Source organism: Antechinus flavipes, chromosome 1, assembly GCF_016432865.1.
Source record: "Antechinus flavipes isolate AdamAnt ecotype Samford, QLD, Australia chromosome 1, AdamAnt_v2, whole genome shotgun sequence".
In the NCBI taxonomy this organism is placed as follows: Eukaryota; Metazoa; Chordata; class Mammalia; order Dasyuromorphia; family Dasyuridae; genus Antechinus; species Antechinus flavipes.
Genome location: NC_067398.1, coordinates 8,656,285 through 8,673,863, shown reverse-complemented (window position 1 = coordinate 8,673,863; position 17,579 = coordinate 8,656,285). Strand labels below are relative to the sequence as shown.

At 42.0% G+C, this 17,579-nt stretch overlaps 1 protein-coding gene across 2 annotated transcripts in view; it reads right to left on the bottom strand.

Moving 5' to 3' along the window:
- Window positions 1-15,598, bottom strand: part of AMPH (amphiphysin) — a 184,780-nt gene extending 169,182 nt beyond the window's left edge. For both annotated transcript variants that reach the window (XM_051978706.1, XM_051978716.1), the window contains exon 1: window positions 15,012-15,598. In XM_051978706.1, coding sequence (XP_051834666.1) covers window positions 15,012-15,080 — 69 coding nt within the window. In that variant the 5' untranslated portion in view covers window positions 15,081-15,598. The remainder of the gene's footprint in view (window positions 1-15,011) is intronic.
- Window positions 15,599-17,579: the final 1,981 nt, after the last annotated feature.

Below are 17,579 nucleotides of genomic sequence, written 5' to 3'. Positions count from 1 at the left end.
AAAACTAGAATCTAGAAATAGGTGGGGAGGGAACAGACTGAAGAGTTAGAAGTAAAATCAAGAATCAGAGTAAGACCACAGTCCATTTCTACTATGCCTTGAAAATGTCAGGGGCAGATTCCCACAAGAAACTTTAAGGAGAATTTGAGCTGAGGAGGCAGACCCAAGTGGAAATTGGATGGAAGGAGGAAAGGGATACTTTGTCCAGAGAATTTCGCCAATGTGAGAGCTAATTCTTTAAATAGTTAATCAACTATGTTAACTAGAATTACTTTATTGAAGTTGAAGTGAGCCATTACTCCCCACCACCACCTTTTATTTAAAGAACAAACAAGCAACAGTTTCCATAAAATAATTGTAGAAAAATGCTGGTGACCAGCCCTAGGATTTCTGGTGACCCAGAAAGCACTTCCCATATTAGAGGGTGAACAAAGGGAAACATGAGTTGGGACCAGTCTGGGATCCTGCTGTTAAGTGATATGTGCACCGTCAGCTGTTTTCTCCTAATGTTGAGCTTCCCAGAGTGCTGACCTCCCTCTGCATTTCATCAGGAACGTGACCACATGATTTGACCTAAAACAACATAGAGCCCTAAGCCTGTCCCTCCTTCGGTATTCTCATTGTCCAGAGATTTTGCCACTAACCCAAAGCTTGAAGAGAATTTCCACCATTCAATTTGACAAATCAAATCAATTAGCATCTGTTCATTGTTCTGCCAAATGTAAGGCACAGGGCTTGGAGCTTTAATGTATTCATCAGTGGACAAGTATTTATTAAGCACCTGCCACATATCAGCCATTCTGCTAAGTACTGGGAGCACAAGGGCAAAAGCAAAACCGAGTCTGACCTCGAGGAGTTCATATTCCACTGGGAGAGACAACACACAAAAATGTACCTGTGTTTGTGTGTGTGGATGTGGATGTAGATGTATATGTGTGTATGTATATATGTGCATACTTATATACACACACTCATAGACAACAAAGAGGAGCTAACTTTAGAGAAGATGAAATTGGTTACTATGCTGTCCACTTCCTTCACATAAATCACCAGAATTATAACAAGCAAATTTAGAGCCTGAATAAAAGCAGCACAAAATTCATTTTGAGATCAGTTCTGTAATTCAGGACATGAAAATCCCATAAGAATAAGGATACCTAAGATGAAGTTAGTTGAGCAGGAGGGGAAATAATGTTATGCAACTGGTTATGACTTGGATGAAGGAATATGTGTTTGTTCTCTGTCTGAGGACTCTCTGTGTAAAATACCCTCATGTGAAATCCGAGCTGCCAAGAGTCAGGTATCCCTTGATTCACAAGCTACCACTTCTTCTCCTGCACCATTCTTGTTCAGATTTTTTTTTCATAATTACACAAAATAGAATCTATTTAGTTGCTGGAGGCCATTTTCTCTTTTAATTTCTCAAGGAACATTAATCTATTGAGTCTTCCATCTATGATCTCTCCAGGCTGAACATCTCCATTCCTTCCACCAACTTGAGAGAGCTTGATTTCAAATTGCCTCCCTATTTTGAATAGCCTCCTCTGGACCAGTTCTAGAATGGCGACATCCTTCACAGATGGTGAACTGAACTAAATACAATTCTAATGATGGGATCTGACCTGGGCAGAGTACAGTGGGACTATCACTGCTTTTATCTTCTACACTAATTCTATTAAATATTTACAATTCCATCAGGAACATGATCAGATGATTTGACCTAAAACAACATGTAGCCCTAAGCCTGTCCCTCCTTCAGTATTCCAATTGACCCAGAGATTTTGCCATTAACCCAGAGTTTGAAGAGAGTTTCCACTATTCAATTTGACAAATCAAATCAACTAGCATTTGTTCATTGCTAATGAATGGTTATATTTGCTTTTTTAGATTTCTCAGTAATATAATTGATATTAAACTTGCAATCCATTAAGAAGACTTCAAACCCCCAGATTCTTTCCAACTGTGTGGCCATATCTTCTCCATCCTGTCTTTATACCAATGATTTTTTCAATCTAGAGCTCTATGGCATTTCATTGGAGACATCCCTTCCATTTGATGTGCTTCAACAAATCAGTCATTTGGTCTGCTTATTCATCCTGTCTTTAATCTACCTATTACCCCTTCTCTGTCACATCTTCCTCTTGTTCATAATGACTTTGTGAGGGGCTTTTTCAAGCGCTTTTAAGAAATTCCAGTATAACGTTTCCTTTTCAGAGAGGTCACATGCCAAAGCAGAGAGAGAGCAATAGCTAGGTTCAAATCCCACTGACCCATGACACATTTTAGTCATGTGAACATAAGCAAATCATTTTACTTCTCAATGATCCAAGTAACTATCTAAGACTATAAATTGCAATGCAATTTATCAGTACTAGTCTGCATGAGTGGAGGGAGTTTCCTCTGTTGGAATTCCCTATACCAATGAAATCATAGTTTGGAGCCAAAAAAAATTGCTCCTTTTCTCCCAGTCTCTTAGCTGGTCTCCCTGCCCACGAAGGAGATGAATTCTGATGTGATTTGTCATTTATGAACACATGCTCATTTAAAGGACACATCACTATACAAAAGAACCCTTTATTAGTGCATCCCAGAGTTTGTTATGAGATCTGAATCAGAAGGTATTTCAAATATCAGTCCAATCTCTTCATTATTTAACAGACGCAGAAACTGAGTCTAAAAGGTGATATGACTTTTATCAGGTCACAGATTCAGTGAGTGACGGAATTGAAATTCAAATTCATGTCCTCTAGTTTCCAAGTTGATTCTCTATGTACTTCATTCAGTATGAGGAAATAGCTGACACAGAAAATTCCTTTCTGGGATTTTTTTTTTTTTTTATTTTACACAGCCAGTCAATGCCTGATTTTTCTATTTTCTCCAAAAGAAAAACTCATGACCGACTGTGCCCACTAATGTTTAGGATGGCCTTAAAATAAGTGAATCCTTCTCATTAACCCCAATTTTCTACTGTGTATGTAACATGAAAGAATATAAGGGTCCCCATCAAAATTCGGGGTAACCCAGAAGAAAGAAAGAGACATGCCTTTCATAACCCCCTGAAGACAAGTAGGGTCAGAGCTGAGTTGGCCACTACAAAACAAGCTTTGTATATAGCTTATTATTCAGGCCCTGAATCAGTTATGAACAAGCAATTGATCTCAGTGGAGTCAGAGGGCCAAGAGAGTCTGAACTGGGGATAATTCAAAGACAATCAAGACCTGCTCCACACAGGATGAGATAAAAGCTAACTGGACCTCTCCCAAAATGGGTTTCTCAAAACAGTTACCATTTTCCAGCTAGAACACAATTCCAGAAGAAAAGTATAGAACTACCTGTTTATAAACCAACTTGGCAAGAGTGAAGGCCTATTTTGCATGTATAGTTGTTTTTAAAGGAAGTGATCATTTAAATCTAATCCAATAAACATTTATTAAGTGCTTACTATGCACCAGACACTATGCTAAGTGCAAGGGATACAAAAACAAAACCAAACATTTCCCTGCCCTCAAAGAGCTTCCATGTTATTTTGGAGTCAAAGAAGGAAGGGAAGGACAGTGGATAATGTATGCCCAAATAAGGAAGTTTTATATATATATATATATATATTATATATATATATATATATATATATATATATATATATATATATACATATATATATATACATACACACATATGTATACATATATACATATGTATATATGTATACATATATACATATATAGAGAGAGACAGAGAGACAGAGAGAGAGAGAGATCAAAAAAGGCCCTATTTGGGAGGAGGCTTTTATAGATCCCCACTATATTGATCCTCCTTTTCCATCAATTCTCTATGTGTGTTCTGCCCCATCCCTTAGACTCCATACTCCTTGCAGGGACAGTCATGCTGCCTATATTTGTATAAATGCTCTGGGTATCAATAAACTTGGAAATTACACAAGGTGGAGATAAGAAGAAACTGCATTTAAGGCATGGGGAGTAGTGGAGAAAAAATTGAGAAAAGAAATGATGTAAGAAAGTTATGAAAAAAAAAAAAAAAGATTTAACACCACCATCTTGGAAGTATTGAAAACTCGCACACCCCTGGAACTATGTCTGAAAATAGCATCTGGAGCTTGGGACAATTCCTCATCTCTCGCAGGGGAGCAGAGCTGAACTTTAATGTAAAGTTCAAAGTCAAGAAAGAAGATGGGGAAAAAAGCAAACAAGGAAAATTTTGACTATAAAAAGCTACGACAGTGGCACAGAAGATCATGATAAGCTCAGAAGACCATAACAATATGCAAATAGTTATAAACAAAGCCTCAAAAAATGCTAGCTGGATCCAAACTTACCAAGGACTACTGATATAATTAAGGAAAGAGATTAGTGGGGGAGGAAAAATTGAGAAAAGAAATGAGACTGATGTAAGAAAACTATGAAAAGAGAATTAACAGCTTGGAGAAAGGAGCATAAAATACTGAAGAAAATATCCCCTTAAAACAGAATTGGACTAGTGGTTAAAAAGGGGGGGATTATACAAAAATTTACTGAAGAAAGTAATTCCTTAAAATCCAAAATGAGGCAAGTGAAAGTTAATGACTTCATGAGACTTTAGGAAACAATAAAACAAAGTCACAAGAATAAAAAAAAGCAAAAGAAAATGTGAAAAATCTCTTTGGAAAAGCAACTGACCTGGAAAATAGATCAAAGAGAAGTAATTAGGAATTACCGGATTACCTGAAAGCTACGATTAAAGAAAAAACCTAGGCATCATATTTCAAGAAATTATCAAGAAAAATAGCCCTGATATCTTAGATCTTAGATTAGACTAAAATTGAATTTAAAGAATCCATTAATGATTTTTTAAAAAAGAGATCACAAAGTGAAAATTCCAAAACTCCCAAATCAAGGAGAAAGTATTACAAGCAGCCCGAAAGAAACAATTCAAACAGAGAGCTAGTCAGAAAAACACACCATTTAGCAGCTTCTACCTTAAAGAATCAGAGGGCTTGGAATATGATATTCTGAAGGACAAAGGAGCTAAGGTTACAACCAAGAATAATCTATTTATCGAGGAGAAAAAATGGAGGTTTAAAATTAAATAGAGGACTTTCAAGCATTTCTGATGAAAAGACCAGAGGTGAATAGAAAATTTGACATTCAAATATAAGACTCAAGAGAGACATTAAAAGATAACCATGAAAAAATAATCATAAAGGTTTCAAAGTTACACTGTTTATACTCCTATATGGGAAGATGATTTGTGTCACTCTTAAGAATGTTATCATTATTAGGGCAGTTAAAAAGAGTTTCCATAGAAGGCATGGATGGTAGTCTATTATGTTGGAAGGATCACAAAAAAATGAAGGGGTGAGAAAGAGAGATGCACTGGAAAATGGGGGAAGAGGCAGAATGGGAGAAAATGTCTTACCTAAAAGAGACACATAACGAAGAGTTTTTATAGTGGGAGAGGACAGGAAGGGAGGTGGGCAGACAATGCTTGAACTTCAGTCCCATCACAATTGGTTTAAAGGGGAAAGAATATATGTATGTATATGTGTTTATATGTATCCATATGCATATATACATACACATATTTATATACATATGTATATATAATATATAATGTATAATACATAATTCAAATGCATACACTCAGTTGTGTATAGGAATATAACTTACCCAATAGGGAAATATGAAGAGAAAGAAATAAGAAAAAGTATATATAAAGGAAGACAGATTAAGGGAAGAAGTGATTAGAAGCACTTTTGAGGAGAGACAGGATAACAAGAGAGGAGAAATAAGAAAATAGGATGGAGAGAAATATACGGTTAATAATCATAATTGACTGTGAATGGGATAAGGTCACCCATAAAACAGAGGAACTCAACAGAATGGATTAGATTCCAGCATAAAGTGATATGTTGTTTACAACAGGGATTCCTTAACTTTTTTCACTTGTGACCCCTTTTCACTCAAAAAATCTGTACGTGACCTCATCTTGTATCTGAGACAAAGTATTTCTGGCAGCATTCATACATGCATGATATAAAGTGCATGTTGTGTATCCAGAACCAAGATTGCAGTGAAGTTGCAAGAAACAGAATCAGCAAGTACTTCCAGAGACACCTCAGATTCATTACACGTATGATTTGGAATTAATTTTTGGCTTTTACATTATTGCTGCCAATTTTTCATGAGCCCACATTCAGCTCCATATGTGGGTTACAACCCACAGTTTGAGAAGTTTGGTTTACAAGACATACAGTTGAAACAGAAGTGAAAGAGTTAAAATAAAGGACTGGGGCAGAATCTTATATGCTTCAACTGAAGGAAAAAATAAGCAGGGGGTAGCAATCATCATGTCAAAGCAAAAACAAAAATAGATAAAATTAACGGGGATAATCAGGGAAACATCATTTTGTTAAAAAGTATCATGGAAAATGAAATATCAAACTTTTTACAGCAATTTCTCTGATAAAAACCTCATTTATAAAATATGTTGAGTATAGAAATGAATCAAATCTATTAAAAAAAAAAACAAGAGCTATTCCCCAAATGATATAAACAGGCAATTTTCAGAAGAAAACAAAGTAATCTATAATCATGTAAAATGCTTTAAATCACTATTGGTTAGAAAAAGGCAAATTAAAACACTTTTTAGGTACCATCTCAGATCTATAAGAAAGGACAAATGAAGAAGGGCAAAGGGAAAGAGCCACACTAGTGAACTGTTTGGTGGAGTAGTAAACTGGTCCAGTGATTTGGGAGGATCATTTGGAACTATGCCCAAAGAGCTACAAAACTGTGCATAACCTTTGACCCACTGATACCACTACTAGGTCTATCCCAAAGAATTTTTTTTTAAAAAAAGGAGAAAAGATCTATGAATATAAAAACATTTACAGCAATTCTTTTTGTGGTGGCTAAGAATTGGCCAAGGGGATGTTGTTCATCAATTGAAGAATGACTAAAGAAGTTGATATACATGATTGTGAAGAACTACTATTGTGCTATAAGAAATGATAAGGGGAATGGCTCAGAAAAAAAAAATACAAACTGATGGAAAGTAAAGTGAAAAGACTGGGAGATCACAATCTTCAGTAATAACAAATGTTATAATAATAATGATCAAACGTGAAAGATTTAGCTACTTCAGTCAAAGCAACGATCTAAGACAATTCCAAAAGAATGGTGGCAAAATAATATCCTCCTCCAGAGAGAGAACTAATGACCTATAAGTGTCAATTGAAGTATTCTTGTTTTCTTTTGGTGTTTTTGCTTTTTAGTGACATGATGATCATGGAAATATGTCTTACATGATTTGACATGCACAGAGGATGGCTGGAAGGCATTATTAGTGAGTGAGAAGAGGGATGGGAGAGAATTTGGAACTCAAAATTTATAAAGAATAGAAGGCTAAATAAATAAATTTTAAAAAATCATGGATTTCTAGAATGAAATGATCTTCCCTATAGATTAAAACTATATGCTGTTATTTTTTTTAAACTACAAAGGGGATTTTATGGAGATGCACCATGGGACACTGAGAGGCACACTTTTATGATACATAGAGAACTTTCTTGGCAATCAGGAAGACTCCTATTCAAATCTTGCCTTAGGTCCTTACCCAGTAGTGTGTCCCCAGGTAAGTAATTTCGCCTTGCTGTTCCTCCATTTCCATATCTATAAAATAGGTGTATATATGTGATGTTCTCTAACATCCCTTCTAGCCCTAAGCCTAAGTCCCGTGAGTTTTGGAAACAGATGCCTTAAGGAATTGTAGATAGAGCCAGCAGTTGACTGAAATAGATGGAAAATGTTCATTTAACCCAGAAAATTCAGTCTTCTCAGTCCTGCAAATTCACTAGCTGTCTGAAACCATTTAAACAACTGTTGCCATGGAGAATAAGGATGGTGGCGGCAGAACTCTTCCACTGAATGTTAGGTCTGAGATTCTCCATGCCCCAAATGTGACCAAGGGAGACTATCAGAGGAACATTCCTTTGTCAGAACTATAGCCAAGGTTTTTTCTGAGCATTTCCATCATCCCAGATTCACTTGTACCTAAGCACTGACTTTCCACTTGCCAATATATGTATGTAAGGAATCGTTTTGAAGGATCCCATCAGGTTCTTTGTATAACTTCTCTAGCTCTCTCTTCATCCTTCAAAACAGATTTTGTTGAGCAAGATGAAATTATTTTAAGGTAATCTTTTTGTTTATAATCACTAAGAGGGGCAGCTAGTTGTGTAGTGGATAGAGCATCAGCCCTGAAGTCAGGAAGACCTGAGTTCAAATCTAGTGTCAGACATTTCACACTTCCTTGGCTGTGTGACCCCAGGCAAGTCACTTAACCTCAATTGCCTTAGCAAAAAAATTAATAATCACTAAGGACAAAAGATGAGATGACCAAGGATTGATGAAATGATGTTCCTAGTTGTCTTTGGGCATATGATAAAACCAGCTGCATCAATGCTTGTATTTGCTATTACATGTTGAACTTTCTCTTCACTCTGTTTTAATAAACTTATGTCTTGTTTTTTCATTTATAACAAGAACATCAATATTGAATGTGGTTCATTTCCTCTGGTTGTATGTCAACTAGTTAGTCATTGGACAAGGATCTCATATTGTGAATACCAACAGTTATATGAATCATAGAATCACAGAATCTCAGAGCCGATAGGGACTTCAAAGGCTACCTAGTTCTAGCCATATTTGAATAAGAATTGTCACTACAAAATACCCAAGTAATCCTATTTCTTCTTGAAGATCTCCAATATAGGAAAGCCCACAGCCTCCCAAAAGACTCATTCCATTTTTGGACAGCTCTGATTATTGGGAAGAGTTTTCTTACATCAAATCTAAAATCTTTCTCTGGGAAACTTCTACCCTTTGCTTCTAATTTTCTCTCTAAATTCATGCAAAATAAGCTGACTCTCTTTATCATCTGATGGCACTTCATTTACCTGAAAACAACTTTCATGCACCTTTTGTTTTCCCTTCTCTGGGTTAAACACCTCCAGTTCTTTTAATGAATCTTTTTATGGAATGATCTCTGGTTTCTTCTCCATCACAATTACCCTCTTTTGCATACGTTCCATCTTGCTGATTTCCTTCCTAAAATGTGCTGCTCGGATTGAATGCAGAATTAGAGCCCTGTGATATGACCAGAGCACCAAACAGAAAACTAATCCTTAACCTTGTTATAATCACTATGTATTCCAATGTAATCTAGGATAGCATTAGCCCTTTGAGATTTCATGTCACGCTATGGATTTCTACAGACAATTGACCCCTAAATGTTCTTCACATGAATTGTTGGCTTAGCTGTATCTCAGCAATCTTGGACTTTAAGAGCTGATTTTTTTAAGCAGAACTATGAAAACATATTTTTCCCCCAGATTATTACAACATGAAAAGTTCAGTTACAATCTAAGATTTAAATAATAGCCCAACAAAAATCTGAAAGAGATACCACACAGCAGGACGAAATTAATTACTAAAAGAGTTGGATAGCAATTATTATAGATGTACAGAAAAAGGAAAGAAGAAACATTCATGTGGGCCAATAGTCAAAACCTTAGGAGCAGGTAAAAGCTCAGGTAAGAGGGAAGAGAAATGGTCTGAGTATAGACTTCTGGGGGAATGCCAACATGGGGAGCAACAAGAGTGTTAGGAAGAAGCCAGGACAGGCCAGTGCCACAGAAAACACAGCAAGAGGACAACTGGACGGTTTATGAAAGAGGCAGGGGTATCAGATGTTGTAGAGATGTCAAAGACCATGAAATCAAGGTTCTTCTGGATGTGGCCACCAGCATCAGTGACATGGAGGGATCAGATAAAAGGTGGGAAGAGAACATTATGTGGTAGGGCCATAACTGCAGAGAAATGTAACAAATTTGACAGAGAGGAAAGGAAAAGAAAGGAAGGAAATACTTCAATTGGAAGTATTGAGTGGGAGCCAGGAAGAATTTGCTCTTGTTTTAAGATGAGAACACTACATTCTGTAGACACAGAAAAAAGCTTCCGGTGGAAAGGGAGAAACTAAAGATGCTAGAAAAGGGAATGGGGCTAAATGAAGGAACAGAATGGAAGAACACAATGAAACCTCCAAGGGTAACATTTTCTTTATTCAAAGTTGACTAGTCATCAGTCAAACCAAGCAACAAACATATATTAAGCATCTACTTTGTGCCACGTACTGTACTAGACACTGGGAATATCAAAAATGGACCGATCCTTCCACCACAGTTTCACACCCACTCGGTCACTTTGTCTTCAAGTGGCAAGTGGGTATTGAAGGATGAGTATTGAAAATCGCCTATTGCCATGGAGCACGTCCATCTTTACAAAAGAATGAAGCCTTTGACCCTGACTACATGAGCACAGCATCAGTCTACCTCAGTTTACGGTGCGACAAGGTGACGCGTGATGGATTCTTTATTCCTAGCAACTTATAAAGACCAGCACAAAAGTACAGAGAGACAATGTTCACACAGGGACCATCACCCAGCCAGCATCATGGGAGTTGGTTTTGTCTGAGGAACATGGCCAGGTAGCACAGTGCTTGGCAGACATTAATAAGTGTTTCTTGACCGATTGGTGCCAAATAAGGATCATACACCTCAAATGAGATTTCTTTGTGGTAGGTAAGGAAATAAGCATTTTTAAGTACCTACTATAAGTCAGCTACTGTGTTAAACATTTTATAAATATTATATTGTGTGAGTATATATACTCTGAGAGGTAGGTGCTCGAATTATTTCCACTTTAACAGCTGAAGAAATTGAGGCACAGGCCTTCTATCCATTATGCCTTCCAGCTGCTTCTTTGAAAAGAGGTAAAAAAGAGGTAAAAAAAAAAAAGGTGTAAAATTGATATGCAATAATAGTACCACCCACATTTCTTTACTACTTTTAAGTTTGCAAAGTATTTTACTGACATTTTTTCATTTGGGTCTCACAACAATTCTGGGAATTATATATTTTTAATATGATAAAGTTGAAGCAAAGAGATTTTAAGGATCTTGCCAGGGGTCACAAGGCTAGTAAATGTCTGAGGCTGGTTTTGAACTAAAGTTCTTCCTGCTTCCAAATCCATTCCCACCACACCACATCCTTTTCAGTGAAAACAATCATTCATCAAAGAAGAAGGAAAATGAGTCACGTACAAAAATATTTATAGCAGCTCTTTTTTGTGGTAGCAAAGAATTGGAACCTGAAGGGACGCCCATCAATAGGGCAATGTCTGAACAGATTATGAAAGTGATAGTATTGTGTTGTCAGAAAAGATGATGGCAGTAGTTTCAGAAAAACCTGGAAAGATATATATGAACTGATGCAAAGTGAACCAAAAGAACAATGCACACGGTAACAGCAATATTTTCAGGAAAATCAACTGTAAATGATCTATTAACTCAGCTCAATACAATGATCCACCACAAATATAAAGGACTCTTGATATAAAATGCTAAACTTCCATACTGGGAGCTGATGAACTGAGAGTACACTTTAAGGCATATTTTCCTTTAATTTTTTTGAGAATTTGGCTAATGTAGAAATATATTTTGCATGGCTGTATATTATAAGAGGTATCATGTTTCTTGCATTCTCAGTGGGTGTGGAGAAGGTGAAAGGAAGGAGAGAACATAGAGCTAAAAATAAAAAGTAAAAGGACAATGATCATCCAAATTGTTCTATTTAATATGTATATATATATACATCTATATTCATGTTTTGCATGATTACACACACTTGTCTTCTCAATGAGGAAAAAGAGGAGGGAGGGAAAGGAAAGAACTTGCAACTCAAAATTTTTAACAATAAAATATAAAATTTTTACATGGAATTAATTAAAAATAAAAGATTGAAAGTGGAAAAATAAAAATCTTTTCATTTGACAAGTGTCTTGTGTTTTCCCAAGTTTAGTGAAGATGTTTTCATTTACTCATCACCACACCTCTCTTTTTTCTTGTCATTTTTGTTCTTTTCTCTATTTTTCTACAAGGTCCCATCATGATCACCAAATAATGATTATGATTAATATCAATAATAACAATAACTAGACAAGCCATGCTTTGCCTTTTATATAGCACCTGATTTCTCACTAGATCTTCAAAACAACCTTTTTCCCCAAAAGGCACAGGATTTATTATCTCTCATTTTGCAAGTGAGAAAAAAGAGGCTCAGAAAGGTCACCGAATCATAAATAGACATTTCTGGAAGGCCATTAGAGGGCATCTAGTGCCACTTAATTTGCAGTCAAGAAACTGAGTGACAGGGAGGTGATGATTTTCCTCTTGGTCACTTAGCCAGTAACAGAGGCAGAAGAAGAACCCTGTTCCTCTAACTCCAAGACCTCTGTTCTCTTCGGTGTAACTACATCTCATCCAAGATCACCATAGTAAGCTGGCATTCAAGTTCCAGTCCCTTAGTACTAAATCCAGTGTTGTCTAATATACCAGCATGCATTTCACCAGCTGAGAAAGAGAAGGAAGAGGAGGAGGAAGAAAAGGGGAGAAAGTTAGAAGAGGAAAAGGAGAGGAAGTGAGTGAGTGAGAGGGAAGGAAGGAAGGAAGGAAGGAAGGAAGGAAGGAAGGAAGGAAGGAAGGAAAAAAGGAAGGGAAGGAAGAACAAGAACAAAAAGAGAGATTTTTTAAAGATGGGGGTGGATCTCTTGTAACGCCATCTAGACAATCCGTATTCATTCTGAAGGCGAGACAGGGAAGAGACAAGAGTAAATACAGTTAGGAAAAATGGAACATCTCAAAACGAGGAAAAGAAGCCAGCCCGGATTCCAAGTGCCCCAGTAGTCTAGTTTCTGAAGACCGGAAACCCTGCAGGAAGCACTTGGAAGAGTGGGTCACTGAGCTGTCTCGAGCCGCCCAGGAGACAGGTCATAGGTGCTCAAGAAGGGCTTGGGTGGATATTAAAAGAATGACAATCCTCTTACGAGGCTGGCAGTGGGCATGTGCGAGCCGCGCCGCAGGGGCACCAGGACTGGATCCCCGAGGACGCCCTCCTTCGGGGACCGGGCCTTCTCCAGGAGCTCCCCCAACCCCCAGCTCTCCCAGGGTTATAAATGTAGGGCTGGAGGCAGAAGCCCGGAAGGTGCGAGTTAATTGCAAAAATGAGGCAGCCAAGGCCTGCCCGCCTTCCAGGGAGAGCCTCGGCTTGCACACCTGGGGCCCTCCCCAGGGTGGAAAATCTTGCCACCACGTGAACGCAAGCCGGCCTGGGAGGCACGCCATTGTCACTGCCAGGAAGATTCTTTTCCCGGTCCCCGGCTCAGCCCCGGTGGAGGAGCCCTCCTACCCCGCCCCCACCCCTTGCATGCAAAGCACAAATATTAGGGAGTTCGGGGGCGCAGCCGTGAGGCGGCCTTGCTGTCCGTAGTCCCGCAGAGGGGCCATTCCTGAGCTCCAGAATGCCTTGAATGTAGCCCTGGACAGAAGGAGCGGCTGCTTCTTCCGCCCACTGGCAGAGGGCATCGTCGCGAGGGGGCTGCCAGCCGCCAGAACCGGAGATGCTCTGCCTCTTCTCGTGAGGGTCAGGTCGGCTCCAAGGCTCCCCCCTCCCCGTCGCCAGCCAGCCCCTCGGGGTGGTAGAGGCGGCGCAGGCCAGAGCCCGAGAGGCCTGGGTCCGCGTGCTCGGGACACACTGCACCAACGCGCCCTGGCCGCACGCAGCCCGGATGGACCCTGGCTTTCTCGGCTCCCAGCTCGGAGTTGCTCGGCTAACAAGCCAGCGGCTTCCCTCCCCCGTCCAAGGGAGCGATGGGCAGCACTTCCCTGCATCTCTCCGTCCCGCTGCAGCCAAGTGCAGGAGGATGCCAGAGCCGGGGACGCGGACGCCGTGTTCCCTCTGCCAGGAGAGCTCTCCTCTCCGTCAGCTCCCGGCTCCGGCCGGCAAGCCTAAGCCTTGGGTCCAGCCCCTTGACCTCCACCCCCACCCCCTCAGGGAGATAGGTCACTGGCGACCTCTGCGGGGGGGAGACACCCACGCGGGTGGGTAGGAACGAAAGTGCGCGTGTGCAACCCCTATGCGCGCCCCGCGGACCCGGGAAAGGATGCTCGCAAATCCCCCTCCGGCCCGCATCCCTCCTTTAAAGCCCCCTCCAGCAGCTACTGCTGCTTCCTCCCGATACTCCTTGGCCCTTTCCAAGGCAACTCTTCCTCCCGTCACCCAGGTGTGCTGCTCCCCACGCGCCCGACACCCCTAATCTCCGGGAAAGAGGGAAGTCGAATAGTGGGGGAGGGGCGGAGAAGGGAGGAGGAGAGGGGACTTCCGGAGCAGGCCGGTCTGAGGATCCCAGAGTTCGGGTCCATAAATGTGAGTTGGTCTTTGCGGCTCGGCTGAGTGTCGGGTTCGTGTCTGCCAGATCTCTGGTTGTTGTGTATGTGTCTGTCTTGTGCTTCTCTAAGTTGTGTGTCCTTGTGTGGCGATGTGTTTGAGTGATATGTGTGTGTATGTGTGTCCGTGACTGATGTGTTTGCGTGTGTCTGTGTCCATGAGTGATGTTTGTGTGTTTGTGTATGTCCGTGAGTGATGTGTTGTGTGTGATGTGTTTGTGTCCGTGAGTGATGTGTTTGTCTGTGTGTGTCCGTAAGTGATGTTTGTCTGTGTGTGTCCGTGAGTGATGTTTGTCTGTGTGTGTCCGTAAGTGATGTTTGTCTGTGTGTGTCCGTGAGTGATGTTTGTCTGTGTGTGTCCGTGAGTGATGTTTGTCTGTGTGTGTCCGTGAGTAATGTGTTTGTGGATGATGTGTTTTTGTATGTGTGTGTCCGTGAGTGATGTGTTTGTGTGATTGTGACTGTGAGTGGTGTGTTTGTGTGTCCCCGTGTGTGTGCCGCAGCGTGTGTGTCCCCGTGGGTGCCGTGGGCACAGGGAGGAGGGATTCCCCAACACGTTGGCCGGAGCCGCCCCCTCCCCCTCCCTGGTCCTCTCCTCTCGGGTCCCGTACCCTGGTTCTCCCCGCCCCCGCCCCCGCGCCCCCGCGCGCACCCCGCCCCGCTCCCCGGAGCACCTTCTCTTGAGCTCGGTTGAGCCTTTTCTGCACGTTCTTGGCGAAGATGCCCGTCTTGATGTCGGCCATGGCTGGGGCTGCTGCTGAGGCTCCAGGAGGCAGGGGATGGAGGCGGCAGGAGGAGATTCGGGCCGAGGCCGGCGGCGGCGGGCGGCGGGTGGCGGCTAAGCCCGACCCACCGACAGAGCGGGGACTACGGAGCCAGCCGGGGAGCGAGCGAGCGAGCGAGCGAGCGGCAGGATGGAGACACCCAGGGATGCAGGGGGAGGGACTAGGGAAGGGGGCACCGGCCGCGGGCGAGGGCGGGAGGGGCCGCGGGGAGGAGGGGAGAGCTTAAAGGCGCAGCAAGGCCCCAGGGAGCCCGGCAGTGAAGCTGGGGCTGGGGGCACGGGGCTGCGGAAAAGAGGGGGGAGGGGGAGAGCAGGGAGGCAGCGAGAAGCTGGAGCCGGCGGAGAGGTATAGGATAGAATGATGGAGAGCGACGGAGAGCAAGAGGAAGGAGAGGCGCAGGGAGGAGGGAGCGAGGGAGGCGGGTTAGGGAGGAGGGAGGAAGAGAAAGAGGGAAAGAGAGAGGAAGAGGGAGAGGGAGAAAGGAGGAGAGAGAGAGAGAGAGAGAGAGAGAGAGAGAGAGAGAGAGAGAGAGAGAGAGAGAGAGAAGAGAAGTGAGGGAAAGAAAGAGAACGAGAGGGAGGAAGGGATGGACGGAGAGAGACAGAAACTGACTGACATACAGAGAGAGACACATAGAGAAGACACAGATAGCGAGAGAAGACTGGGGGGGGTGTGAAACGGAGTGGGGGGGAGGTCACAGATGGGCAAGAAAAGCTCCTGCTGCACAGCTCCAGGACATTCCCATTTGTGAGAGCGCAAGTGGAGGTGGGGCTGATTTTACCTGAAGTTTTCTTTGGAGAAAGGGAAAGAGAGTGCTTCTCTTTCTAAGCAGGATATAATGAATTACGAAGGGGGAGGGGAATTTTCTTTTTTTAACTTAAAGACTATATAAATAGAGTCTCTGGGTAAAAGTCCTTAGGAGCTGCCCTGAACAGCTCCACTATGTGTGACGGAAGTCCTCCTGGCCTGTGCCCTGTGCCTCCAGCTCCCCCGGGGCGGAATCACTCAGGGCTCTGTCCAGCCCATCTACTCCTCCCTGTGTGGGTGGTGTGTTGGAGAGGAGAGAGGGTTCTAGGACCCAGCATCACTAAAGTAACTGAGTATCCAAGACATCCTCTGCTCCTTCCCATAGCCAGCCTTGGAACTTTGGGTGGACATTGAGTCAGTAGCCCATGCCCGTATTTCTCCAGTTCAGAGCAGCAACTAAGAGCCAAGGAAGAACTTCTTCCTAAATCTAGGGGACTCTTGTAAGTTTTCATATCCCTGGAGCTCTCCAAAGCAATTCAACCCAATGAGTGACTACTAGTGACAGTCCAGAGGCAAATAACAGGGACTCCCCAGAGGTGCGGTGATGGACAGAGCCAGCCATATTGACAGGAAGAGCAGGGTTCGAATCTAAGTCCCACCTCTGATAGCCTGGCAGTGAACCATCCCCCAGACAAGTTGTTGAATCCTTGGTGCCCCAGTTAACCCTCCAAGATGCTCAGCCACAGAGCAGTCTGTAAAGTACCTGCTATGCAACAGTCACCGACCCAGAATTTACTCAGAATTCTAGAGGGAAAAGTTCTAGATAAAGAGTAGATAACGGGTCATTTTCTTAGCCTGAAGATGCTTGACACTTGTCAAATCAAGAAGTTGCCATTGCTTAATAAAGAAGCTGCATGACCTTTCAACTTGGTGCCATGTGAAGATGAGGGGATGGAACTGGACCTTTTTGACCTGGAAAAGAGAAGACATCTAGGGGGCCCCGACGACTGTCCTTAGGTTTTTTAAGAGCATCATCTAACAAAGGAATTCGATTCGCTAGACTAATGAATGAGGGGGAAGTTGCAAAGAGGCAGATTTCATGGGAGGTAGTCCGGCCTCCGCCATCCATCCTTCCTCCTTCCCAACTCAAGTCTTTCAGCCAACACTGGATGGTCACTTGTCTGGGATGTGGTCCTGGTTATAGCCTGCTACACCTGCCCACGTAGCCTTCAGCCCTCGTATACAAGATGATGGCCAGCTCCCAAGTTGCCTCTGGCTAATACCCTCCTATGGTTCTTGCTGTGCTTCTTCCACTAAAGAGGTAACAGGATCAAAGGAAGTACTTTGGGTTAGCTCATAAGACCTGAGATTTAGTCACTGCATCCTAGAATTTCAGGACTAAAAGGCGGTCACTTTGTCCAACCCCATCCAGTGCTGAGTTACATAAAACCATTAGAAAGGGAGCAGTCTGATGCCATCTGATGCCTTTCTGCTCTTTTGTTCACTGGGTACCCTCATATTTCCAGCAGTAGCTATTCTTTGATGTCATCCCATGTTTTTGAATCATTTTTTTCTCTACTGACTATTCTTTCCTCCAAATCCCTCAACATATAGGGTTATTTGCCCTTCAACTTAAAACTGGAAGGATATTCGGGTCCAATCTTCTTTTTACAGATGAAGTAACTGAGGCTTTGATAATTGAGATAACTT